The 26,307-nt window shown below is 34.1% G+C and overlaps 4 protein-coding genes across 5 annotated transcripts; 2 read left to right on the top strand and 2 right to left on the bottom strand.

Annotated features, from left to right (window-relative positions):
* Window positions 1–716: 716 nt before the first annotated feature.
* LOC108207736 (uncharacterized) lies at window positions 717–2,065 on the bottom strand. Its single transcript, XM_017378167.2, has one exon. The coding sequence runs from the start codon at window positions 2,063–2,065 to the stop codon at window positions 776–778; it is 1,290 nt and encodes a 429-aa protein (XP_017233656.1). The 3' UTR covers window positions 717–775.
* A 3,831-nt stretch (window positions 2,066–5,896) lies between these two features.
* Window positions 5,897–8,905, top strand: LOC108206279 (glycosyltransferase BC10). The gene is made up of 3 exons (XM_017376528.2): window positions 5,897–6,163; window positions 6,701–7,276; window positions 8,146–8,905. Exons 2-3 carry the CDS (start codon window positions 6,749–6,751, stop codon window positions 8,782–8,784), a joined length of 1,167 nt encoding a protein of 388 aa, XP_017232017.1. The 5' UTR covers window positions 5,897–6,163; window positions 6,701–6,748; the 3' UTR covers window positions 8,785–8,905.
* Window positions 8,906–10,803: 1,898 nt separating this feature from the next.
* LOC108206055 (vacuolar protein sorting-associated protein 32 homolog 2) lies at window positions 10,804–17,791 on the top strand. Of its 2 annotated transcripts, none has more exons than XM_017376228.2 (8): window positions 10,804–10,954; window positions 11,086–11,159; window positions 11,749–11,848; window positions 12,265–12,350; window positions 12,450–12,541; window positions 14,454–14,568; window positions 14,653–14,849; window positions 17,483–17,791. In XM_017376228.2, the coding sequence occupies exons 2-7, from the start codon at window positions 11,088–11,090 to the stop codon at window positions 14,842–14,844; spliced, it is 657 nt and encodes a 218-aa protein (XP_017231717.1). In that variant the 5' UTR covers window positions 10,804–10,954; window positions 11,086–11,087; the 3' UTR covers window positions 14,845–14,849; window positions 17,483–17,791. The 2 variants fall into 2 exon arrangements, with proteins under 2 accessions (XP_017231717.1, XP_017231716.1); XM_017376227.2 differs by having other exon boundaries at window positions 11,043–11,159.
* Window positions 17,792–18,493: 702 nt separating this feature from the next.
* On the bottom strand, window positions 18,494–25,489 carry LOC108209908 (protein HESO1). Its single transcript, XM_017381117.2, has 9 exons — window positions 25,245–25,489; window positions 23,546–23,734; window positions 23,160–23,333; window positions 22,690–22,874; window positions 21,004–21,099; window positions 20,624–20,669; window positions 19,838–19,944; window positions 19,604–19,705; window positions 18,494–19,514 (listed from the first exon to the last, which is right to left on the bottom strand). Exons 1-9 carry the CDS (start codon window positions 25,264–25,266, stop codon window positions 18,735–18,737), a joined length of 1,701 nt encoding a protein of 566 aa, XP_017236606.1. The 5' UTR covers window positions 25,267–25,489; the 3' UTR covers window positions 18,494–18,734.
* Window positions 25,490–26,307: the final 818 nt, after the last annotated feature.

Here is a 26,307-nt window from a genome sequence, read left to right as displayed (position 1 = left end):
TAATATATTATTATTACATATAAATAAAATTTATTATTTTAATATGATAAATAATAATGTGAAATCTTGATAAAGAAGTTGACTATAATTTTAGATAATAATTTTGTATAATTAGAGTGGAGAAATTGTGTATATATTATTTATAAATTTTATTTTTAATATGACTTTTGTGAGAGATGCTATTATATAAAACACATAGTTCACAATTTTTCTATACATAATGATATTTGAATAATTTTAAGGTATATAATGGCTCTATAATGCATTTGTATAGAAAACAAACAAGATTTGACTTTTTAACGTATATTTTTAAATGCATTGACCTCATAGTTAGAATTAAGAAAAATGCTTGGTGCACATAATTGTGTAAAAAACATGTACATAAGAGCATCCCCAGTGCATGAGCCCAAGTCCACTTACATGTGGGTCCTTTTTAATGCCACATAAGCATCAAGTGGACTTTGAAAAAATGTGGTCACACTACTCCAATGCACAAGCCCACTTCCACTTACAAATGGGTCCCATCAAATCTTATCTTTCTTTATATAATACTTGTTTCAATTTATAATATAATCATAAATATCTTATGATATTTTAATCATACTTAATTTAAATAAATAAAAAATGTCAACATATAAAAAAATTAATTTCAATAAAAATATTATATTTGATTCATAATTAAAATATATTACATAATTAGAAAAAAGAACATTACAAGAACAACATAATGGAAAACAACACGAACGATACTAAACAACTTAAAATTTTAAATAAATTAATGGGCAATATGGAACTGCGAGATATGCTCAACCAAGTCTGCTTGTAGTTGGCGGTGTTTTGGTTTATCACGAATTCTGATATTTCTTTGAACGTAGTCTTCATAAGGAGCAAAAGGTTCCTCGCCTAAATTCGGTTGTGATAAACCATCCACTATGTCATCGTAAGATGGAAGCGGACCAAAGGGAGTGGCATATGTGTCTCTCTCGTCCTCAACAATCATGTTGTGTAATATGATACATGCTCTCATTATTCTAGCAAGATCTCCTTTGTCCCAGAATCGAGCCGGACCACGTATAATTGCGAAGCGAGACTGCAACACACCAAATGCTCTTTCCACATCTTTTCTTTGTCCTTCTTGATATTTAGAAAATAATTTTCTCTTCTCTCCTTGTGGACGTGGGATTGTCTTAACGAATGTTGCCCATTCGGGATAAATTCCATCTGCCAAATAATACCCCATGTTATAATTGTTGCCATTAATATTGTAATTTACCTGTGGAGCACGGCCTTCTAAAATATCATCAAATATCGGTGACCGATCTAACACATTGATATCATTGTTAGAACCAGCAACTCCGAAAAAGGCATGCCATATCCACAAGTCAGACGAGGCAACTGCTTCAAGTAAAAGTGTTGGAACTCCTTTGTGACCGTTCATGAACATCCCTTTCCAAGCTTTTGGACAATTTTTCCATTGCCAATGCATGCAATCAATACTGCCCATCATACCCGGAAAACCACGAGCCTCTCCCATTTCAAGTAGACGATGTATATCATTCGAGTTTGGTTTTCGTAAGTATTCACCCTCAAACATCACAATAACATTTGTGACAAATCTTTTCAAACATTCAACCGCAGTCGACTCGCCAATACGCACATAGTCATCAACGACATCGGCAGATACTCCATACGCCAACATACGCATGGCGGCAGTGCATTTTTGTATAGGTGAAAGACCTTTTCTTCCCAATGCATCAACCCTTTGTTGAAAGTACGAGTCATGATTTGAAAGTGCATCAACAATACGAAGAAAAACATGTCTTCCCATTCGATACCTACGTCGGAATGTCTCAAGAGGATACACTGGATTTTGTGCAAAATAATCCCTCTCTAGACGTTCAGCACCAGCTTCACGATCTCTATGTATCATTCTTCGTGGCTTCGATGATGATCCACCATAAATTTGCTCATAAAGCTCATAGTGACGTTGCTCCAGCGAATCATCGAATATAAGTTCTTGAATAAATTCTTGAGCTCCATCAGATGAGTTATCCGAATCAGACATATTGAGTATTTAGATGAGAAGTAATATGAAAGAAGAAACAAGTGTTGTGAGATTGAGATGTGATACTGAAGGAATAACTCACAACTTATTCATTTTTGTTGAATTTGACAAAAATAATATGAATGATAGAAGTGTGAAAAATGAGTAAGAAGAGTGAGTATTTATAGGATTTTTTTTTACAAAAAATTAAATAAATAAACAAACGGTAATATTTACGTTTGTAAAACAACGGCTATTGTAACGTTATGATAATAAAGAGAAGCAGGTGTGCAGGTTTGTGCAGGTTTTATGCAGCTTTAATCCATTCGGGCCTGGCCAGCTTACCGGGCCTGACCAGTTTTTTCTCGGTCCTCCAATGCATGCAGCCACTTGCCAGATCAGTTTGGGAGTCCCCAGGCAGCAAGTAGGCTTGCGCTGGGGATGCTCTAATGACATGTGGCAGATTTTAATTGGATGGCCCTCTGCATTTACATCAACCACCCCAATTAAAACTCAGCGCATCACTTGCCACATCATTATGTACAAATTTTATGTACACAATTATGTGCACCTAGCACTACTCTAGAATTAATATTTTTTTGATAAATTAAAGTATAATTCAAGAATTCAAGGTTTTGAATCAGAATGACCCAGCAAGATGAATCAAGAATCAGACACAAGTTTAAATAGTTCCGGGGATTACCTTTCAAGTTGTTCTGATACAACATACAAGCATTAGGGCTAATGATGCAGAGTTTTGATAGAGGGGCACAATAAAAGCATTTGTAACATGCTAAATCAGAATACGGGACAGAAGATACGAAGGGGATGTTTGTTTCCGGTTAAAAACCGAGCTTTTGGTTTATAAATTATAAGCATTTATTTGTACCGTTTGTTTAAAAAGTCAAGAAGCACTTATAAAAAAGTTAGGAATGTTAGTTTTTGTTTCAGGTTTTCCGTTTATTTCCCAAACACTAAGAGGGGTGTATTGGATTGGGATTTTAAAGCATTTTTTTGCATTCATGAAATCCGAGGGTATTCGATTGGGATTGTTTGAAATCCATTAAAATCTTGAGGTATTCAATTGGGATTTTAAACTATGCTACAAAATCTAGTGGTATTCAATTGGGATTTTAAATTATGCTTTAAAATCCGATGGTATTCAATTGGGATTGTTTAAAATCCATTAAAATCTGATGGTATTCAAATGCTGATGGATTTTTTTTCATTTCATAAAATGATGGATTTTGTGGCATTCTTCAGTGTATTTTAAGTTTTTTGAAATCCCACCAAATTCAATGGGATTTTGAAGTATTGTATCTAAATCCTATCAACTCTGCGACATTTCATCAAGAATCCGCAAAAAATCAAAATCCCATACAATCCATTAAAATCCATAGACTAAAAACAATGCATTAAAATCCCAATCGAATACACCCCGTAAGTTTTAACTTGTTTCTAACTTAACTCCACTTTTTTATATTAAGCAAAAAGCCAAACGGGCCCGAAGTTGATCCAATCCAAGAACGGGGTGGTATATGAAAGCCTGACATTCACTAGCTAGTATTCAAGACGTACAAATATCCTCTTCTAGTCGCATTCACAGGGGTTGAGGGAAATTATGGTCTACACGACCTATGCATCTTTTTACTCCGTGTTTTAGCAATGTATGCTGTTGATGACACTTTGGATCAGTAACTGAGTTTAAAGTCTTTTTGTTTGTCCTAATTATGTCCTCTCTTATCGCAGTAGCATTCCAAATACGGATTTTCTAGAAACAATTACTTCCTAATTAGACTGGATTTTTATGATTCAGATGCAATTCTATGCCTTTAATTACAATCTCATAAACCTAACAACCAACAACAAAGTACCTACAAAAATAAAAGCATGAACGTAGTTACGTAAACATTAGTCAGGCAAAACATTCTTAGAATTAACAATTTCATCCGCTATACATACTCTACTCATCACTGACAAGAATCGAAAAGCCAACCACAATATTAAAAAACCGAGAAGAGAAGCTCTTTCTTGGATTATGCAGCGAGGTGATGAACAGGGCATCATAGAATCAGACTCTCTTCTCACAATCCGGGCTTTGCAGGGGAAGAAAAAATATTTACTAGAGGTGGGTCACGTGGTGGATTCTTGTAAGTCGCTCATCCAATCGATCCCTGGTTTTGTGTTCTCTTATGTCGCAAGCAAGCTAACAAGGTAGCTCATGATTTAGCTAGATATCCTTGTTCAGTTAATTGCTCCCATGTATTTACGTCTCCTCCTTCTCAATTGTTGGAGACTATCATGAATGCTTGTTCTAATGAATAAAACAGTCCGTGAGTTTCAAAAAAAAAAAAAAAACGGAGAAAAATTGTCTTAATTGCTCACAGACATATCAGGAAGAGCTCTCGCTCCAGGGAGCCACTTTTTCATGGCGTAACGTTTTACATTCGCCACAGGATGAAGCATCAACTTAAAAATCCCATGATTCGTTCCGCCGTTTCGCGAAAATTCTTCTTTCGACACCAACATCAAATTTTTATCTTCTTCGTGTTCTTGAATTCTCGAATGCCAGTCCAAATTATTATTAATATACACATAAGAATCATACAAGAATTCATCGGACCTTAGATAATTATATTCACACCAAAAACGATTTTTCGCATCGAGGAAGGCTTTTTCAGCAGCTGAATCATCCCACTCCATGATCTTGGCGTTACTATATACACGCTTCTTGGCCATGACGAATCTTTCCCATGCAAAACCACCAATCTTCTCTGTAAACTCCCTTTCCCAAGCAGGCACTACACAATGTGGATTTTGGTGCAGATTTGTTCTTCTTCCCTCTGACACCATGGTTTTGAGTTAAAGAACAGAAGCAAGAGTATATCTGAACTAAACACAAGTCTTTAAAGTTTTGGAGTTAATGAGTTGTGTAATAAAGAGAGATTTCAATGCCAATGAAAAGAGAATGGCAGTGCTTGCAGCAGTCTGAAACTTGCTTTCAAGTTGGTACGTAAGAGTAAACTTTATATAAATTTGGTATAATTTTTTTTCAAATTCAACTTGAATTCTGAAAATATACAGTGATATTCAATTTTGATTTTAAATTCCTCAATTGAATCGAATGAGGATGTTAAATTATGATTAAAAGTACAACGGTGTTCAATTAAAATTATTTGAAATTCAATAAAAAAATCTGATAATACTTAAATATTGATCAAATTTTTGGTACTTCGCAAAATGATAGATTTTGTGAGATTATTTGTTGTATTTTATGCGTGGAATACAATAACATACGAGATTTTAGATCATTATGCTCAAATTCTAAATATTTCTCCACAATTTATCAAAAATTCGTATGAAATAAAAATCCGATAACTAAGTATCCGGTAGAATCTATAAATTATTATTAATTCACTAAAATATTAGTTAAATATATCGTTGCAATGTGTTCTCTGACAAAAATAAAAGATTTTTTGTGTGTTCAATTATGTATGTTTATCTAGTTTTTTTAGTACTGAAAAATTAAATTATTAATATTTAAAGAATCATAAATTATTATATTTAGTTATTTGATTGCTTTTGTATGAAATAATAAAAACTAGTAACAACATAAAAGTATTAAGTTCAAATCGTTTTATCAGAAAATCAGAAGATACGATATATTTCAAAAGAGAAAAAAGATATGAACAAGAAGCTCGAAAACACAAAAAATCTGAAAAACGAATAATTTGAAAAAAGAGAGTAAAAAAGTGGAGCCAGAAATAGACAACTCATTTTTATTTTCTTCCTTGCTGTCGTTGTCGAACGTTGTGTGTGTATTACAAGTGTGTTGTGTGACGAAACAAGAATACTTTTTCTTTGAATTTTCCTAGATCTCTTCGCTGTATCCTATATTTCTTCACCCCCTCTCTCTCTAAACCCTTTTAATCTCTCTCTCTTACAACCCTGTTAATCTCTCTATCCAAACCCTTTTTAATCTCTCTCTCTCACTCACACACACAGCCCTTTTAATCTCTCTCTCAACCCTGTTAATCTCTCTCTCTCTCTCTCATTTGAAGAACGGAGGACTGAATCAGTTCATCTCACTGCATACATCTCAGTACTTATTTCCTAATGGTATGTTTACTGACACTTCTTTTATTCATTTCTATTAAGCTTTATTTGTTTTAGTGAACCCCAGTTAGAAATGAAGTGATATTAGCTGTTGAAATGAAGTTATAGACATAATTTCAATTGCCTTTTTTGTCATTTGTTCTTATATATTTACAATTCGAAAGTACCCAAATGGTAATTTTTTATTTTTTGCCTTGTGATGTGAGTGTAGTGTTGGCAATTACGATTTCGGGCAGTTTTCGCATTTATAAACGTGTCAATCTTATGTCTTTTTATATTTTACCGGATTTTGATAGCAATGATCATCAAAAATATGTGTTGAGTTAGGCATTCAGTTCAGTCAAGTTGTGTTGTGTCGTGTCATCTATGTCATCTATGATCTCTTGCGTGTCTATAGTGGAATTCAAGTGGGGGACTGGACATCCGGACCTAGGTGCAGTATAAGTTTTTAAAGTTTGTACCTTTTGGAGATTAAAGTGTCTTACTTCTGAGATATTTTTGGTTTTTTTTGCTCATTTTCTACTGAATTTGATTTATTAGGAAGGTCGGACTGGGTATGTTTGGTGAGACTATATAAGGTTGTTAGAGATGCACTCGAGGATTTTGCCAATGGAGGAAAGCAAAGATGGTTTTGTTACGATTAGGCCAAACCAACCGAAGGTTTTGCCACACAGGATGCTTCAGTTTCTGGTACTGTTTCTGGTTATGTGTGTCACTTTTTCGGTTGTTAGTGTATACCTGATACGGCATTTTGGAGCTCAGAACATAGTTGCAGCCACCGGATTCAAGACCAATATATTTCAGTGTGTTGAAGGAGCTAACACTAGTTTAGATCGATGGATCAAGCCCCCGTCTAATTTGCTGCACACTATGAGTGATAAAGAACTTTTCTGGTTGGCATCGCTTGTGCCCCGTAGGAAAGAGTATCCGTTTACTAGAGTACCAAAGATTGCATTCATGTTCTTGACAAAGGGGCCACTTCCACTGGCACCTCTTTGGGAGAGGTTTTTCAGAGGACATGATGAGCGATATTCTATATATATCCATTCACTTCCGTCGTTTGTACCAAATTTTCCATCTTCATCTGTTTTTTACAAGAGACAGATACCAAGCGAGGTATGTTTCTGCCATTCTTCTGCATTGGTTTATATTGCTCAAGCTTCTATATTAATCGAATATAATGCATAGGTAATTAGGTTTGACTTGCTTTTTGCTAGTGAACTAATAGTAGAATGTAAAATTGGTGACATACATGCTTAAGAGGATTTATATCTATAAAGAATGAGCAGGAAATGTTAATTTAACTGTTAACACCCCTTGTGACAAGTGGGAACAATAATTCATGCCAACATTGTGATTTAGTTTACATCTGTCTCCTTTTGTGTGTTGTTCCTGATCAACTCTGTTGTCAGTTTGAAAGTGAAATCTTAATGTCAATTGATCACGTAAGTGGAGATTATCACCTCTTACACACCGGGAGGCATGGAAATGGATATCCTGACCTGATCGATTCAGTTATATTTGTTTATATATATTAATTTTAAAGTAGAGAACGAACTCTATATATGATGGGTCTCTGTGGAAGAATGCACACACACACACACACACACACACACACACATATATATTTATATATAAAGTTTGAAGATTGAATCAGAGACAAAGACCAATAACCATTTCCAAAGAAAAAAGATTACTTGCAGAATAGTCCTGCAAGCGTGTACTGTTTATTATGGTGCCTGCCTGTCAATTTTGTTGAGCAGTTTTTTGGCTGCAAGCCTAGCTGTAGCCTGTATGCATAAAAATTCCAGTGATAGCATTCAACTTTAGGCATCTCCCGCTGATATAGAAGTTTATTTACACGTAAACTGATGTGTTTTCTGGTACATTTTGGACTTGTACAGTATACTTGTGCCATTGAACCAACTGCATGTCATCCAAAATTCTCCTGAATAGTAAATGATTTTGTATCCTATATTGTGCAGGTTGCAGAATGGGGTACAATGAGTATATGTGATGCTGAGAGAAGACTTCTTGCAAATGCATTACTTGATGTATCAAATGAATATTTTGTTCTCCTTTCAGAGTCGTGCATTCCACTCTACAATTTCAGTGTCGTCTACGACTACATCAAAAATTCTAAATATAGCTTCATTGGTGCTTTTGATGACCCTGGGCCATATGGAAGAGGCCGGTATAATTATAGGATGGCACCCGAAATAGAGATTACCCACTGGCGTAAAGGGTCACAATGGTTTGAAATCAACCGCAAGCTAGCAATCCACATAGTAGAGGACACGACCTTTTATCCAAAATTTAATGATTTTTGCAAACCAGCATGTTATGTAGACGAACATTACTTTCCGACAATGCTGACTATCCGAGCACCAAATCTGCTAGCAAATAGAAGTGTCACTTGGGTGGACTGGTCAAGGGGTGGAGCTCACCCTGCTACCTTTGGCAGAGGAGACATCAGTGAGGATTTCTTGAAGAATATATTTGTAGGTGGTGAATGCTTATACAACGATCGTAACTCTTCAGTTTGTTCCCTTTTTGCTAGAAAATTTGCTCCAAGTTCACTGAAACCCCTCCTATTATTAGCACCACAGATTTTAGGATTTTGAGAAACAAGTTTAATTTGAAAAGGTAATTGTCACTAAAATAGGGTCATCAAGAATGGGCAAATATGGTGCCAGATTCTTTATATGTTTGGTACTTTTTAATGTTATCTTTCTTTGTAGACAATGTTCATATTTAGACTTCTAGAGTAATATTAGGCACAGGCACTTGTTAAATGTCTCTGGTGTGATGAAGATTAGACATACCCCAGGTATCATATTTCTTGTGAGATTTAGTAAAAAAGTCCGATTTGATTCGGGACCTTTTTGCCATGTTTAATCTTACGTTTATAATGCACAATAGATATGTGTATCATCTGCATTCATTTTCACTATTGTTGTTCCTGGTCACAGATTGTTTCATCTCAAAAGTTATAATTACAAGATTATGGTTATAAAGTCTGTGCAACTCAAGTCTTGTGAGCTTCAAATACATGTTCTTCTCGGTCTTTTTGAAACTTCCAGGGTCGTTTGGTTTTCCAAGTCTTTTTTGAAACTTTTAGGGTCGTTAGTGTGGTTTGGGGTTTAGCTATTATTTTTGATATCATTTTTTTGCTGAATGATGGAAAGAATATCATTGATTTAAAATATTTTTGAATGAATGATGTAAAATATTATTTTAATCCAGATTTTTATATATCTTTAAGTTGTTGATTTAGTTTTGTATAAAAACTATATGTAATTGTGTAAATATATAGATAGAAGAAAAAGGAAAAAAAATTGATTTCTCAGGCCCATGCGTGAAATCAACTCCCCTTCAAAAGCTCATTGTGGATTTGATGTATGAATTTCAAAAAATATTTTTTCAATGATCATAACATATAACATATATTTTATATTAAAATATAATTTATTACTTTCAAAATATACCTCATAAATTTGTGAGGTGCGTAAGTGTGAGTCTGGTAACAATCAAGTAAGTCAATATTCTTAATAATATACTGAAATGACAAAACTATATGACGGATAAATCGGTCAATTTTTGACACAAACGAATGTACACGATATAAGTATATTTTAATGGAGAAAATGTATATATATATATATATATATAGAGTTAAGTTCTATGGAGTACATAAAAACATTGGAGTATTGGAGTACAAATCATAATTTTTTTAGTTTGATCCTATATAATATCTTTGATTATCCAAATTTTGATATAATCTATCATTTATAAGTTGTCTTGCACATAATTATCAATTCATCATTAATATCTTTCAACTTTAACAAGTATTAAGATTATTGTTCTGCTTATTAGTTATATTGCAGAACATAGAGTCCTATGATTTATAAAAGTAATTATTCTACCATTTGATCACGATGTTTATGTTGCAGAACATAATGTGCAGGTTGTCAAATATTTACAAATATTATTGGACAAAAAAAATTGAAATTTAGATGACTAAATTACATTTTATCAAACTTTGTACTCTAATACTCCAATTTTTTTTTGTACTCCATAGAACTTAACTATATATATATATATATATCTATATGAGTAAAACATACATACATGCACACATTTACACACAATCATATGCAATATAAAGATTTTTCATATATTTCATGAAATAATACATAAAAATATATTGTTTTAAATTTATTTTAGTTAAAATTTATTATTATACCTATATTAAATTATGTACACGATACATTTCGAAATGAATATAGATTTGTGATTGCATATACGAATTATAACAAATCGGATATGAATTTTATCTTCAAATACACGAAACACAAAAATACACGATATGAAAATAAATGACACGACAACGTTTCAAAATGAATATAAATTTATGACTAGAATGATAAATTATAAATAAATCAAATATAATTTTTACGATCAAATACACTGAACATGAAAATAAACTACCCATCATAATTTGGGCAGTCTGCACATCACCAAGTTAGGACATTCAACCTGATATAGTGGTAACTGTTATGAATTTTTTAGAGTTTTTATTCTCAAAAATAAAGTAGAAATGTTTTTACTAAAAGGGATTGGATATGTAACAAAATAAAAATGGAGTCGATTAAAGACATTACATTACTCATTAGTTTAGTGAGATAGAAAGTTTGAGAGCGTAAACACAAAGTCGACATATCAAGCAACTGCCTTCGAACTCTCGTCTTCTTGCAGATTCACCGGCGACTTGTTGATTCTCGATCCAAACAGGTAATCTCTTAATTCTTATTCAACCAACAATCCCACCCGATCCAATTATGAGTTGTATGTCAGAAAAGGCTCTTTTTCTTGATCTCAGGTTTCTTGAATTAAAGGTTTCTGATTTTTTTATCATCAATCAGACATGTTTACTCGTGTATTTGGGAAGCCTAAGCCAGAAGCTAATGCTGTTGCTACTTTGGATAAGTTAACTGAGGTGCTCTCTCTCTCTCTCTCTCTCTCTCTCTCTCTCTCTCTCTCCCTCTCCCTCTCCCTCTCTCTCTCTCTCTCTCTCTCTCTCTCTCTCTCTCCCTATCTCTCTCCCCTTCCCTCCCTCTACGACTCTCCCTCCCTCTATGACTCCCTCCCTCCCTCTCTCTCTCTGTATGTGTTTGTGTGTGTATTTGGTATGACTTTCTTGAATTAGTCTTTTGCTTGGCTGGTTGTATATGCTATGCTTCAGATGCTTATGTATATATTACTCTTATCTGATTGGGTTAGCTGCGAACTGTGATGCTAGAGTATATACAGGAAAGTGGAAATTATAAGCAACTGCCTTGTTCTTCCAAACCGTTCCTTCAATTAACAAAAACCCTTCTGTTATCTTCTTTTAACCATGTGAAATAAATATAAGTTTGTTCTCGAGGGAAAGAAAGCTGTTCTTGACACTAATATATAGTTTATCATGCAGTTTTTTTTTTTATGCTTCTAATAGTCATTTTCGTCTTTTTGTTTATAATCATGTCATAAAGAAGGAATTTACACTGCATCTGTTCCCATCATGGTAACTGGTTCTCTTAATGCAGACGCTTGAAATGCTGGAGAAGAAAGAGAAAGTTCTTTTGAAAAAGGCTACAGCTGAGATTGAAAAGGCCAAGGAGTTCACTCGAGCCAAGAATAAACGGGGTGTGTTTTTAGCAAGTATAGAGTTTCTATATATTTTGCGGTTTTATCGTGGCCTTTTTTTTTTTGGAATTACTATTTTGACCTTTACCCTAAAGATATTAAAATGTATACTATATATATTTTAAGGTCAATCATACTTATATACACCGTTTGCCAATGCTTACTGTAAGTTCTTTAACGATTACATATTTAGCATGTTGCATGAGGAAGCAAGGCAAGTTTTTTATTATTTAATACTGCGCCTGTCACTGTCCTGGTGATGTTTTATAAGTGACATTCCTCTCTAATAAAATCTGTAGTTCCCATTTTTTTTCAATATTTGGCAAATAGTTCCAGAATCCTCCTGCATTGATTTGTTATATCAAAATTTTCTAATTCTTACCTGCTAAACCATCTACCTTATTGCTGTTGGACAGCGGCAATTCAATGTTTAAAAAGAAAGAGGCTTTATGAGCAGCAAGTTGAGCAACTTGGGAATTTTCAGTTACGCATTCATGATCAGGTTCTCTTGTTAAGATATGTTATACATATACAAGTGATTTCTTTCTCTGGATTATTTGATTTTATTTTTGAATCGTCATAAATGAACTTTTGGCATCAGATGATAATGCTGGAAGGTGCAAAAGCTACAACAGAGACTGTCGATGCTTTAAGAAGTGGAGCAGCGGCAATGAAGGCAATGCAGAAGGCCACGTAAGTCACCGCTTTAGTGTTATTGAATTTCACCTCATTCCCTGTATTTATGTCCAACTCTTTATCTGTTACTCGTAAAATACATTTTCATGGCGCTCTTGCGGTTTGCCGTGCCAGCTGTGCAGCCGGATGCCTGCCCACTAGGCACTCATGGCTTTTACATATTACATTTTAAATTTATTAGTATCAATTTATGGAATTGTATGTGCTTGTTGATAGTAAAGTAGCTAGAATGAATTAAAGGCAACACTACTCATCAGTTCGTTCATTAGCTGGTACTTGGATAGCATTATCTGAAGATATTATTTTGGCTACCAAGCTTAAACGAAATTCAATTAGCTAAACCACAATAGTCTGCGTTGTGATTATCAAGGATTAGGAAAATACTAAGCTCTCACCAAGTCTGGTTTTACTGATAATTAATAGTTACAAAATATTATCAAGAGCTTGCTTTGTCTGAGGGTGCCCTCAGGTAACACTCTTAAGGTTAAAACAATTTGAAGTATATAATTAGGGGTGTTTTTATATGAATGTAGGGTTGGAGATTATATTTACAAATATGCCATTCCCATTTTGTACTATAAATTGTTTTTCAACCTTTGGAGAACTCCTTGAGGCCCTCAGGCCCAGTTTTCTCTATTATTAATTATATAATGTGATTTATCGCTACAATATATACTACATAGATTTTGTTTATATTCTAGTTTCGCTACTAGCTTTCCTGATAATTGTAGATAGTGTAATATCAAATCCATGCACATTATCATATGTCATATATAATTATTTATTACTTTAAATTATAAGTTCGTACCATTACGTAGTGTCGGGCATGTGTGGGGCACCTCTCCACTGTCTGTGCTGCTTGCCCATGGTAGATATTTGAGTTTCTATTTAGAAGCACCCTGTGTAGGGTTTTTTTTTTAGCATGGGGGCTGGGATTGACAAGCATACTTGCAACTTAGGACAACTTATGAATGTTTGTTTTTATTTTGTCCTAACCATTTTCTCCTTATGCCCCCTTCAATTTTGTTTCGGAAACATTTGCACATCATGTCTGATGTATTTATATATGTCTTTGTGAAGTGTACTACAGTTTTTCCTTCTAGAGTTGGTATGTTCATTGGCTTACTTAATATCATAGTGGATTCGGTCTTATGCATTCCGTGGATCATCTCCTTGAAAATTTCGTACAGCTTGTTAAGCATAACCATTACTTAACAGCATGTAGGAAAAGGTTAACTTGACCTTCTATAATGAACAGTAATAGATGTGTTTCAGTTAGTCTTTGAATGTACTAAAGCACCTATTATCAGCCTATATGCTATACTTGCACAGTGCTGCACTTTAGTAATTGTGTTTTAGCCATTTCCAAATATAAAATTTTGCATATAACTTGGTGTTAGAATTATGCTTTGATATTGAAATTTAGATAATATTTTAATAATGGGTTGATGTTGACCAAATCTTTTAATTAAATTAGATTAGGATTAGATTTGAATTACATTTGAATAGTAGCAGCTTTTTTAGTGAGATAGGCTATTTCAGTCATGTTCCACACTTATATAAAGCCCATGACTTGTATAAAGCCCATCCAGATGATTATAATAATATATATGATTTCATGCTATATTTTTCTTCTCTAGTATACTTGTACACACATTGAATTGACCTACACTTAGCATCTAAAGTAAATAGTTATCAGGGCATGACTGTGCAGTGTGCATCCATATGGAAATTGCCATAGTTGTGTGAGAAATTAAGGCAATATTTTTTTCCACTAATGTGGTGAAAATACATGCGGCTTTGTGCATATCAACTTTTTTAGTGCATGGAGTGTCTGTAATGAGCACACGGTTATGTCTTTCCTCCTATATCACTAACGTCATAGTGACACCTTAATCTTATGTCTCAGAAATATTGATGACGTGGACAAGACGATGGATGAGATTAATGAGCAGACGGAGGCAATGAAGCAAATTCAAGAAGCACTGTCCACACCAATCGGCGCGGCGGCCGATTTTGATGAAGTACATGTCTTTCCTATTTTCATTGACTATTTAAGCCATTTCCTAATGAACACGTGAATGTATGATATATTCTTTTTGTCGTAGGATGAGTTGGAGGCAGAACTTGAAGAACTTGAAGGAGCTGAGCTGGAAGAACAGCTTCTCCAGCCTGCTACAACTGCCCCAGCTGCTTCAGTCAGTGTTCCTGCCGGCAGGCAACAATCACGTCCAGCTCCTCAAAAGAATACAGCCGAAGAAGATGAACTTGCTGCGCTGCAGGCAGAAATGGCATTATAGAATTGGTATGCTTTTCTATATTTAATTATTTATATTGTTTTGTATTTGTCAATTGTCATATTACCTATTTCATAGTACCAAATCACTGCCGTACTACTTGTGCATGTCGAGCTAATCTGATTTGATAGTTTTTTTAAAATTTGTTAATTTAGTTACAACTGAAACTGTGGTGGTGGTGTTTAAGGTGTTCCCCATGCAAATGCAGGACTATTTTTTTACTTTGATCAGAACATAAGGCTATGCCTATTATGGTTCAAACAAGGTTTCAACTTAGAGGAGGTGTAGTTGAGATTTCAAGTGAAGAAAGACAGATATTTGATATAGAAATATAGAATATAAGCAATCAACTAAATGTTTAGATATGTACAGATAAATGCATACTCGCATGATAATTTCGTCTAGCGATATTAAATCTCCAAGTTATAAAACATTTATAATTAGTGGCTTGAATCAATTTTTGGCTCTGTACCCTGGAAGTTTATCCAATGGTTTATGTCATACGAAGAAGTTTGATGTGTGACGACAGGAAAAACCAACCCATCTGGTAAAAGTGACCCAAATCCCCCCCCCCCCACCCACCCACCCCCAAAAAAAAAAAGGAAAGAAAGGAAAAAGATACTAAATTAATGATTCTAATTGAAATGAGGTCTAAAATCTAACTGGTAGAGGGGACTTTATTTTTTCTAAGATGTACAACTAAAGCATGAATCAACATAGGTCAACATCAGATGTTAGTGTTGATTTGGTGCATCAACACACTTTGGGGTTCTGTCTATTTAAAACAGAGAATCATGATTCAGTTCTTTTTGCCATACGTCAGGATCTTATACAATGCAAGCCGATGACCCTTGTTTATGATATGTTTTGCAAATACATTTTTAGTATTATCACATGTATTTTACCGTAAGTATACTTGAAAATACTCAATTAACAATACCCAAAATGTTTTAAATATGTATACTGAATTTAATTACCTAATTAGTATTTCTGTTTATACTCTTCATTAATATCCAAAATTCTTTTTTGGTGGAGCGCATACTGGTACCAAAATTTGATTATCACCAATTTTTTTACTCAAAATTGAAACCTACTATGAGATGTTGGTGGAACACGACAGTTTAAACTTTGATCAACACTCATTTATCTATAATTTTTTTTTAGAAATATATACTTTTTCCTACATCCTTGTAGATTTTTAAAACCCTTGCAATGTTAATCACATCTCATATAACTAATGTTGATCGTATGTATACCTTTTATCAATACCCGGAATCCCTCTTTGATTTATGTCTCATCACACCATATTTAGAAACCTATTCGTATATTTTTGAATTAATTTATTGGTTTACCCCCTATTATTTGAAGAGATATCTGGCTTGAATTTTGATTAAAATACTCCAAAAGAGTTAGCAACTCACATCTTACACCAATTTGTATAAATATACCATAACAATAATGTACGTTCATGTTAGACTATATATCTATTTCTAAATTATATGATCATATGTATTACTAAAATTGATTAATTAGATAATAATTTTATATAAAAAAGATTATCTTGGTTCGTGCAGATTATATAATGAATATTCTGTAAATTTACATAAAATGTCTTAAAACTACAAAGTATTATGGAGCTACACCCTAAATAGTCGCAGTTTCATCTTTGGATTTAGCGGGCTCATGTCAACTTCAAGTCCTTCCTAATATTGTCATGGATTCAAAATTTTGTCGAATTTTGCCACTTTAAGTATTTTTCCCCATTCACCACTTAGTGAATCCCCTATGCGCTTCATCCTCAACTTATTTCATGCCTTTTATTTAAACCAACTGCAATATGTCAAACGTCATTACTCACTGTTACATGATTTCCAACCTATATATGGCAGCTAGCAGGCCTAGACCCAGCATCTTGTTTAGGTGCGAAGGACTATGAATGAAAATGGGATATAACTAGTCCCTGTAAATTTTTTAATTATATGCAGCAACCAGTAATATATCCACAGTTTTCATAAACACCAGTATTGCTTAGTAGCGTCAAAATAGTTTCTCTTACTGGTGAGCCTGTAGTGATATCAGTTTGTGTTTGATCCCGCTGTAACATTCTCTTTGTTGCGATTGTGCGACATTAATATCATCAGTCTGTCCTAAATAACAAGTAAGCATTGGCATTCAAAGAGGGATTATAAAAAAGAGAGAGAGAATCTCAATCCATTCAGTCTGTCTATTATTTTGTTTCAAAGAAAACAAACCCATCTCATGTAATTGTATAGTATTGAATAATCATAATATCTGTTGTGTTATACCAATAATCCAGCACAGGTAAGTGTAAAATTCGTGGTCGGTTCTTTTTCGATCCCATAGATGCTATGATGGAGGTTTTGTTGACCGCCAATTTTTTTTGGGACTATCAATGAACTAAAAAGATCATTCCCGTCTAATGTTCAAGTCTGATAATATTTTATGTGGCACTTGCTACTTGTGTTTTTATGTTTAAGTTGTGGTGTGACCAAAATTTACGTTATTGCTGTGTATTCTTTTTATGTATTTGATTCAATTACTTTTATTGCAACTAGATAATGTGTGTGTGTGTGTGTGTGTGTCTTGGAGTTCATTTAACACTTCTAGATTGCTTTTGCAGTTCTAGATGTCGAGAAGAGGCTGTCTTAAAAACTACTTTTGGCATGCACTTGGAGGTTAGTGTTGGGCGACCTCAACCGACAATTCCAACTAATTCCTTGAACATGTATTTTGCTGATAAGACAACAATGTATAGAAGTCAGAAGACATCAAGAATAGAGGATCCATTCTGAATGAGGTTTATATCAGTGTGCCAGCTTCATTCTTATTAAGGTTTAAGATTGTGGTGAATAATGCTGTAGTAGATATTTGGAATATAAAGGTGGGCAGTTGCTTCTGGGATTTCGAAACAACTCCTTTTGATTTTTTACATGCTTATTTAGTACTCCCCTGTTTCAAAGTAATGGTCTCGTTTTGATTTGACTCGGTCAAATTGATTGGCCAGTAATTACATATATCATATATTTTTAGAAAATTTTAAAAAATTACATCATTAAAATGTATTACTGATCTATGTTAATGTATTTTTCACTTTTCAAAAATTATGTAAAAATATTATTATTTTTTTGAAGGCATGTAAAAATATTTTTTGATTTACAGTTGAAAATTAGTCAATTTGATTGTTAAAAAAATCAAACAAAATTATTATTTTGAGATGGAGGGAGCAAATCATAATACCAACCAAGGTGCAGTATAATTTTAGTGTAAAATATTAATATAAAATTGGAGGGAGATGAGGTGGACATTTTTATGTATAATAGTTAGTTATAAGTGACAATTAAGATTTAGCTAACATGTTTGTATGGGTTGAAAATGCTCTTATATGACATATCACAATCATTGGATGAATATTCAGCTGAAAAGATTATAATATTTTTTTGGCGAATATTCAGCTGAAAAGATTATAATATTTTTTTGGCACATCCAGCAATTTTTTTCACTCAACACATAAAATACTCATCGACCATACAGAAAAAACCCACTAAACGAACGAATGATCATTTCTTGTAATAGGTTTAAAAATCACCGATATATACATTTTCCTGTAATAGGTTTATAGGTTGAAGGGAGATATCAGGAAAGACATTAAAATTTAAATACAGCACTACATGCACATCAGCACATGTATAAAGAGTACTTAGATTGCAGAAAATCCAAGCCTTTTACAGATCTTACAAGGAAAACTGAACGACAATGGTACATGTGATTACAAATCTGAGCCTAGAGAGTACATATGGACAAGATCAACCCCAAAGAAGATATCAGGGCAATCAGATTGCTAAGGGAAGAAACTGGGTGCAATCAACAAAACCCTACCAAGATCCTCGAGGACTGAAAGGCCGTCCATGCACTGGATTTCGGTCACGTGTAACAAATGTTTGAAGATTTTGATTTGATGAAGTTGGATGACTAACAGAGTACCCAGACACTTGACTATTTTTGTTATAATGAACATTAGCTGGCAATGAATTTCCCCATTCTCTGGTCCCTGGCATCTCTTCAGGCCATATATGTTCAGCAGTAACATGTTCAGCAGTAACAGTCGGCTGCATTCTAACCCCGTCTTTACTTTGGTAGCCTACTAGAGGGATCATATTAGGGTTGACAATAATAGGATATTGGTTGTTCCTCGAATAACCTCCTGATATCCGTCCCCAATTTCCATTAGAGGTTCCTACCCAATCTTCTGCGGGTTTTTCTTCCCAGCCACCAGTAGTCCGCATCTTTTTTGTTGCTGTCACGTCGGAAGCCATAACCGGATAGTTTTTGTATGCAGATTCACAGTGTGTTGCAAGCCTCCCACCCCAAACAGTGGTAGGTGGCTGCATACTTGGTTTATAATCAATAAGCTCGAGTGGCAAATGATTCAGTTTTGCGTTTTCTTCCCCACTTGCGGTGCTTGTATGAACTGACATGGGTATTGTAGCATCACGGCCAAACAAAAGGCGCCTTAACTTTGATTCTTCAATTAAACCATTCATAAAATCAAATATGTATATAATTGATAGTTCAATGGCTTTATTGATATTTGGAATTTCTGCTTCTTTTACCGCCCTTGCAACATTTTGAGACCTGTCTGTAAAATCCTCGACCTATACCAGATAAATAGGTATATGATTAGCAGAGATTCAGAATTTTAATCTCTCTTCTTTCTTTTTCTGACAAGAGAAGTTCAAATTACACTTATGCAGCCAACTTCGGAATTCCATGATTTAGAAATCCAAGCTCCTTGGTACGCACTGGCGCAGAGACCTTTACACCAAAGTGTTGAAACAGATGATAGCTGCAATGGTATTTACAATCTCCTAAGCTATATACATATACAAGAAATATAATTGTAATAGTATAAACATTTGCCTTCATGCTAAACTGATAACAACAGAATCACAGATACATAACCTTAACAAATGATTACCTTGATTAACAGAGTAAGGAAAAGGCTGGCCAATGACTCTTTATTTCCTTTCCCATAGTTCGAATATTTCTTTACACACTTCATAACAGATGCAGGATCAGTGCCATCTAGAAAATGCAAACACGTAATATCAATAAAGCAAACTATTATATAGGCTGATTACTACTGAGATAACAACTAATAAAATAAAATAAAAAAGTTGCGAACAAAAGAAATTGAAAGGAACTATTTTGTCCCCTGACGATAGTTGGTTTAAATTTCAAACATTTTTATCAGTCCAAGTTCCAAGAGTAAGTTGGTTAAGCCAGTGATCTTGAAGTGTTGTCTATTAAGAGCAAAACTCTTGTCTAGTATATTCTCCGTAGTATGCGAACACCAAAATACTTACACGTACAATTGAGCTCTGACGATTAGGAATAATTTTTGTATGATAAGATTAATCACCCTGAGTTTAAATATTATGAGAACAGTATATACAAACAGAGTGATAAACCATTGTTATCTGATCCTGATACCCAACACTGCACAACAAAAATTGTTTATCTAGTCTAAAGAAAAAAAATTAGCAGCTCTGGACAAAGGAACAAAAAAATTTACAATATGTATCAGATATACGATATATCTGGAACTTCACAATTTTGCGAACATAATGGATAGTTGCTATCCAAGAAAACATTAATAGTCGAATAGCTCTATAATCAAAAACTACAATCAAATTTTTATCCAAAAAGTTGTACAATTAAATAGTTACACGTGTATCTATCTAGTGGAGACCGGCAATGTTACCTTTAAATAAGGCAGAAAGTGGTGGTAATATAGGGGGATTTCGAGTCTGCAATGTAGACAGGAAAACAGGTAATTTCAGACAAAAGAGCTAGCAATAAACCTTAAAAGATTCTCTACTCGGATCAACTAATGGGCATGGGAAATGTCATTTGTAGCATTACATATAAAGGGCGCGGGAGGGAAAAACCATAATTTTGCAATTTCAAGTCCCTATATGAACTCCATGCATAGACAGGAATAAACCAAGTTCAATAAAAAGTTTTTATTCAAAAGATCACTAGTTTATAACTAACCCTACTATTCTTAGAAAATATATATTCCGAGTATAATCAGAATAATATAACAGTTATGACACATATAGCATCCATCACAATTCATACCTGTAAATGGAAAGTCACCAGAAGTATTATGGATAAAGAGTTCAGTGTCCCATCTTTTGAACTGTTAATGTTATGCACCTTTGCCCAGGTTTTCATCTGCAAAATTTGTAAATATCTTGGGATGTATCATACATTCATACTAGAAATTGGATACATATCAAGAAATGCATTTAGTGACACTATCCTATAAAAAAAAACAAGAATTGAAAAATGAAAGTTATCTCCAATGCAACAAGCTTTATCAGTAGTATATAAGTAGTGCATTAAGCATGCAGGAACTTACATCCTTCTCAATACTAGTTCGTGGTTTTGGATAAATATTTATACATAACTGTAAGACATTAATAGAACTCACAACCGTGCATCATCGTGCTCTACATTGTCTTACTTTGTGGTTGAACTCGTTCAAAACTGCAAATTTGGGATGATATTTTACGAGATAATTCCCTTAACATTTATAATACACCCATTGTCCATTGAGATAAAATGAAACAGTTTATCGACAATATAGATTAACAAAACAGAGACGAACAAGGGTGTTAGATGCATATGTTCCAACAATATTTTATAGCCAAGGTCAATGGAAGCTCCGCATGAACGATGCAGACTAAAAGTGACAATTCAGGTCTAATCCTGAGCCTTAATCCCATGTCCAAAACATCATGATTTGTATGTACACTTGTTAACTCGGACTCATATCCAAAGTAAACTGCCCCACTTGTTTCGAAGGGAAATAGGACGATAAAATCCCACACTTAAACTATTCCTCGTCCATATTGGCCCCAATCGCCCGTTCTGCACTAACACTTATTATCTGTTATAACAACAGAATTTAGTACTCATTCATGTAAGTATTTTTGGTGATTTATGTCAGAAATTTTGGTTCAATTTATGACTAGATAACGACACAATGTAGTGGCAATTGGAAGAGGTCATGGTGGCCGAAGGTGGTTGTGGTGGGTTTTTGTATGGTTAGTGCGTTGTGCTGATGTATGCGCTGTATACACACACACACATTGGGTTGGGATGTTTTAACTTGTAATGGGCTTAGTAAATTTCTAGATTTTATCTTAATTTGGTTTCAACTAGATTAATAACATTTATAATTTTTCATGCTACACAAAAAATGCTCTTTAAATGATATTAAATGACTTCTAACTAAGTGAAGTTAAGAGCATGTAATACTAATACTTGGATGATCAAAGAAAAAACTCAAATAATATAGCATAACAGACGAGATGCAATGCATAAATTATACTTCTAATAGATGCAACATTAATGCAATACAATAATTGCATTTCCAATCACTGTAATAAGTAAATCTATGTCGGAAGGTCACGCATTGCATGTGGTGGGCTGGCACCATCAAAACCCCATTCCTCAAAGACCCATAATATAATTTGAATGTTGTTTTAAAGTAAATAGATAATTGCATTTTAGTGATGGCCACTAAGAATCAGCCAATAATTAAGAAGCGAACGATGAAACAAATCTTTGGGCTTATGTCTATATTTGGACACGTGATTTTAATATGAATGAAAAGAGGTTTTTAATTGTAACAATATAGTTATAATTAAAACGCGAGAAAACTACTGTAAATGGTTTAAAAGGTTTCTGCATGTCATTGATGGCCTGTTGATGAGAGATGATAAGTTTAAAGCTTAGGAGAACATAATCACGCCTTACCAAAAAACATAGCTTCTGAAACCTATAATCGATCAAAGATATCATGTGGACGATTTGGGATTTCAAAATTCCATCTTTGTTCTCTACTGAAATATCACATTCAACCCCAGTTCCAGCATCAACAACTTTAAGAATTGGCACCCTGGCAGTAAATATAGGCTTAACACCAGAAACATGTCCTTGACCTAAAGTAAAAGAACATGCAACGGTTAAAAGATTTTATGAAGCAGCAAGTAAAATACTTTTAGAAACAATTATTACTTATGGCTTAGTTATATTAAGGGTTTTACTGTGTAGAAGATATACAGGAAGGTTTGTAAACAGGGGAGAATTTTAACATACCGCCAATTGTTTAAGACCAAATTTTCAGTACTATATACCACCAGGTTTTAAGAAATGGAATGAGTACAAGATAAATCATAATCAACGTGCAATAATTAAAAACAGGAGGCCTTCAAGATTAACATTACTTTTAAGTGCATAGAACTTTCTCAGAAACTTTCGAAGAGTTTTGATTTTCTGGTCGCGGGGGTACTCAGCTGCATCATCACTGAAATTGACTGAGAGGTCCAGATCGCTGGTGGAACTGAATAAGTCCATCACAAATGAACCAAATTCCTTCACAACAGGACGGTTACTGTTTCCTGGAGATATAACGAGTGATTCATGTTCTTTAATTTTAAAAAATTCTGCATAATTTCATTGAACTTTATAATATATAAATCCAATGGAGTGATGCTTTCATGAACTTGATTACAGTTTCGATAGAAAAAAAATTATCAACCATATGCACACAACAAATCCAAATCTCCCAAAGTGCAACAAAAAGTCGGTAAAAGCTTAAAAAAACCAATACCATAGAGCTCCTTTGCTATATCGTTGAAGACTCGAACCAAATCCAGTCGATCATGATAATCACTTGGTTTTGGTCGAAGGATGAGATAAACATCTTGAAGTAGTTCTTCCAGTCCAGATAGCTTTTCTGGAATCAGTTTATGTATTTTTAATCCTTTCACCTCAAGCTTCTCTACCTTCTTGCGCAAGACTAAATCAAGTAAAAACCAAGTTACAAATATACAAAATCAAGGACAAAATCTTTAGTGATATATGATCAAGTACAGTTATAAGTAGAGCCGGCCAATCGGGCAGTTCGGCCCGGCCCAAACCATTGACAAAACTGGTCAAACCACAGCATGAACTGGGCCAGGTTAGGCACGGCACGAACCGCAGAGAGCCACAAGCCGGTTGTGGGTCGAAAGTTACGGGAACGTGAACCGGCGCAACCCGCTTATCACCCATTTTACTTAGACTCGACACAAACCCACTTGTCTCTCGTTCAATCAAGAACCCATTTTTCTCTTAGATTTCTTTTTATCACCAAACCATTTAATCTTGCCCCCACTTTCTCATTCGCACGCCCTCTTGTTTCTTTCTCAAAAGTCTCTTCAACAACTTTAAGACCCAGGCGTGGTGGGAATCATCGTTCTTCTAATTATTTGTATAAGCAGAGCTTTGGATATGGTAGGTATGCTTATGATGAGTATGGTTCTGGACTGGAGACTGATCGTGATTCTCAGTCTTCTAAGCAATTGGTGAGTTCTTGGTTGCGTAATTTAGTGTTTCTTGGTTTGGGTTGTATGCATTTTGGATAAAGGTTGAATATTTTATAAGAATTATGTATAAAAATTGAAACCTGCCCTACCTGCAAACCGCCCCGGCTCGCAGTGCCGGTTACGGGTTACCGTTTCCTGGCACGGCCCGCCTAACAGCGGTGCTGGTTCCGTGCCTGGGCAGAACAAGCACGGTCTGCCTTTGAACTGGCACGGCAAGGCTCGAACCGCCCGTTTGGGCCGGCACTACTTACAAGGTCCAAACTCCAAACTTAAAGAATTTACAGCTCAATCTGACAAACTGGAAATTTTTATACTGCAATTCGCAGCACTAAAAGGTAACACAATTACAAACTAAAGTCTGGAACTTGGTTTTCACAATCTACGGGGCTACGGCAATGCCACTCTCAACTCAAAAGGTCTAAAATAGATTGTATAATCAAAAAGGGTAGCAAATAGCAGTACAAAAACGGATATTATAATGTTTTCTAAACAGAAATGAAATATTTAAATTACCAAACATGTCCAAACTGATACCACATACACCTCTATCTACAACCACACATATACACAAACATTTATTCAAAACATCATGAATATCCCGGGACAATCATTGTCCTGTCATTCATAAAATCCCCATAAAAGAAAGTTTCATTTTTCACAAACTAAACAAACGAGATCAATTGAGTCCAACATATCAGTACCAACTAAACCAAAATCGATAAATTTTCCGATCAAAGTAACAAAAAAAAACACATCCTCAAAACTCACAATTGTTACATACACAAAAACAAGATTAAAATAATTAAGCAATCAAGAAGCAGACAAAAAACAACAAAATCAAGAAACACGAAAACTAGTAAACAGATTGAAACTTGGCATATTAGCATATGAAATTATGAATCAAAAGGGCGATAAATAAGCTAAACAAGAAAAAGATGGTACCTTTCTCGCGTAAAACAGTCATTTTAAATCAACCCAGAAAAGAATCAATTTGTATATCAAGAGAACAAAAGCTAATGTTTTTAATCCCTGCAATTACATGGAGCAAGATTAGCATTGAAGAACATAAGGATGCTCTGATTTTGAGATTGGAGGAATATTTGAGAATCTGTTCAGATAATTTCTGGTGGGGTTTTAACAAAATTGACTTCACCGGGTATACAATACGATCCACCTTTGTGACGGATACGATTAAAAAAAAAACTCATTAAATATCATTTATCAGGTGCATACTTTCGCGGCGAGATAATGGAATGCGCATCACGGGTGGCAATCGTTTCGTTTCGTATACCTTCGTTTGGTGTATTTTCGTATTTTGTGTACTCGAAGGTGAAACATGTATCCGCCCGTTATTAATTTCGTGTATCTAATTTGAAATCCGTATCCGATCCGAAACGTTTCGTGTATATTTCGTGTACTTTTCGTGTATATTATATATAAAAATATAAATATATTTTTTAATCAAAAAATAGATTTAATATATATTTTCCTTTATAATTTTATTAAATGTGAATGATATATCTATATTTGTATACATTTCTCTATAAATTTGCTAATGTATCTATAATATATATCCACACGCACATATAAATATATACTTTTTGCACAATTATATATTAAATATATCATAACATATATATAATAAATATTATGTACAAATATTTCGTGTACTTTCGTGTATTTCGTGTACCCCAAATGAAAACCCATATCCGACACGAAATCTATCGTGTAATTTCGTGTTCGTGTACTTTCATGTTTCGTGTATCGGAAATCAAAACCCATATCCATTTTTTTCGTATGGTTTCATTTCGTGTTAGCGTGTCACGTGTCAAATTGTCATGTCAAATGCGCATATACCAAAATGGTGCATATATGATAAGCTGGCTATAAATCTCCCTTAATAACGAAATAAATTATTTTTTGATTCGGTATAGGCCTGGTTGTCAACCTCCTGTTTAAAAAAATAATTAAAAAATATAAAATTTTGAACTTTATGAATATAAAT

Source organism: Daucus carota, chromosome 2 (assembly GCF_001625215.2).
Source record: "Daucus carota subsp. sativus chromosome 2, DH1 v3.0, whole genome shotgun sequence".
NCBI classification, from domain to species: Eukaryota; Viridiplantae; Streptophyta; class Magnoliopsida; order Apiales; family Apiaceae; genus Daucus; species Daucus carota.
Note: the sequence above shows the minus strand (reverse complement) of the source record. Positions and strands in the feature narration are given on the sequence as shown.

What these genes read in the sequence shown, in the direction of transcription:
- LOC108206055 (XM_017376228.2), top strand. Translation starts at nt 11,088, where the DNA reads ATGTTTACTCGTGTATTTGGGAAGCCTAAGCCAGAAGCTAATGCTGTT. An exon ending in AGTTACGCATTCATGATCAG is followed by an intron (nt 12,351 to 12,449) that starts GTTCTCTTGTTA and finishes TTTTGGCATCAG; the next exon opens with ATGATAATGCTGGAAGGTGC. An exon ending in CGGCGGCCGATTTTGATGAA is followed by an intron (nt 14,569 to 14,652) that starts GTACATGTCTTT and finishes TTTTTGTCGTAG; the next exon opens with GATGAGTTGGAGGCAGAACT.
- LOC108207736 (XM_017378167.2), bottom strand. Translation starts at nt 2,065, where the DNA reads ATGTCTGATTCGGATAACTCATCTGATGGAGCTCAAGAATTTATTCAA.
- LOC108209908 (XM_017381117.2), bottom strand. Translation starts at nt 25,266, where the DNA reads ATGACTGTTTTACGCGAGAAAG. An exon ending in TATAGCAAAGGAGCTCTATG is followed by an intron (nt 23,334 to 23,545) that starts GTATTGGTTTTT and finishes TTATATCTCCAG; the next exon opens with GAAACAGTAACCGTCCTGTT. An exon ending in TCCTTACTCTGTTAATCAAG is followed by an intron (nt 19,706 to 19,837) that starts GTAATCATTTGT and finishes ATACCATTGCAG; the next exon opens with CTATCATCTGTTTCAACACT.
- LOC108206279 (XM_017376528.2), top strand. Translation starts at nt 6,749, where the DNA reads ATGCACTCGAGGATTTTGCCAATGGAGGAAAGCAAAGATGGTTTTGTT. An exon ending in AGAGACAGATACCAAGCGAG is followed by an intron (nt 7,277 to 8,145) that starts GTATGTTTCTGC and finishes TATATTGTGCAG; the next exon opens with GTTGCAGAATGGGGTACAAT.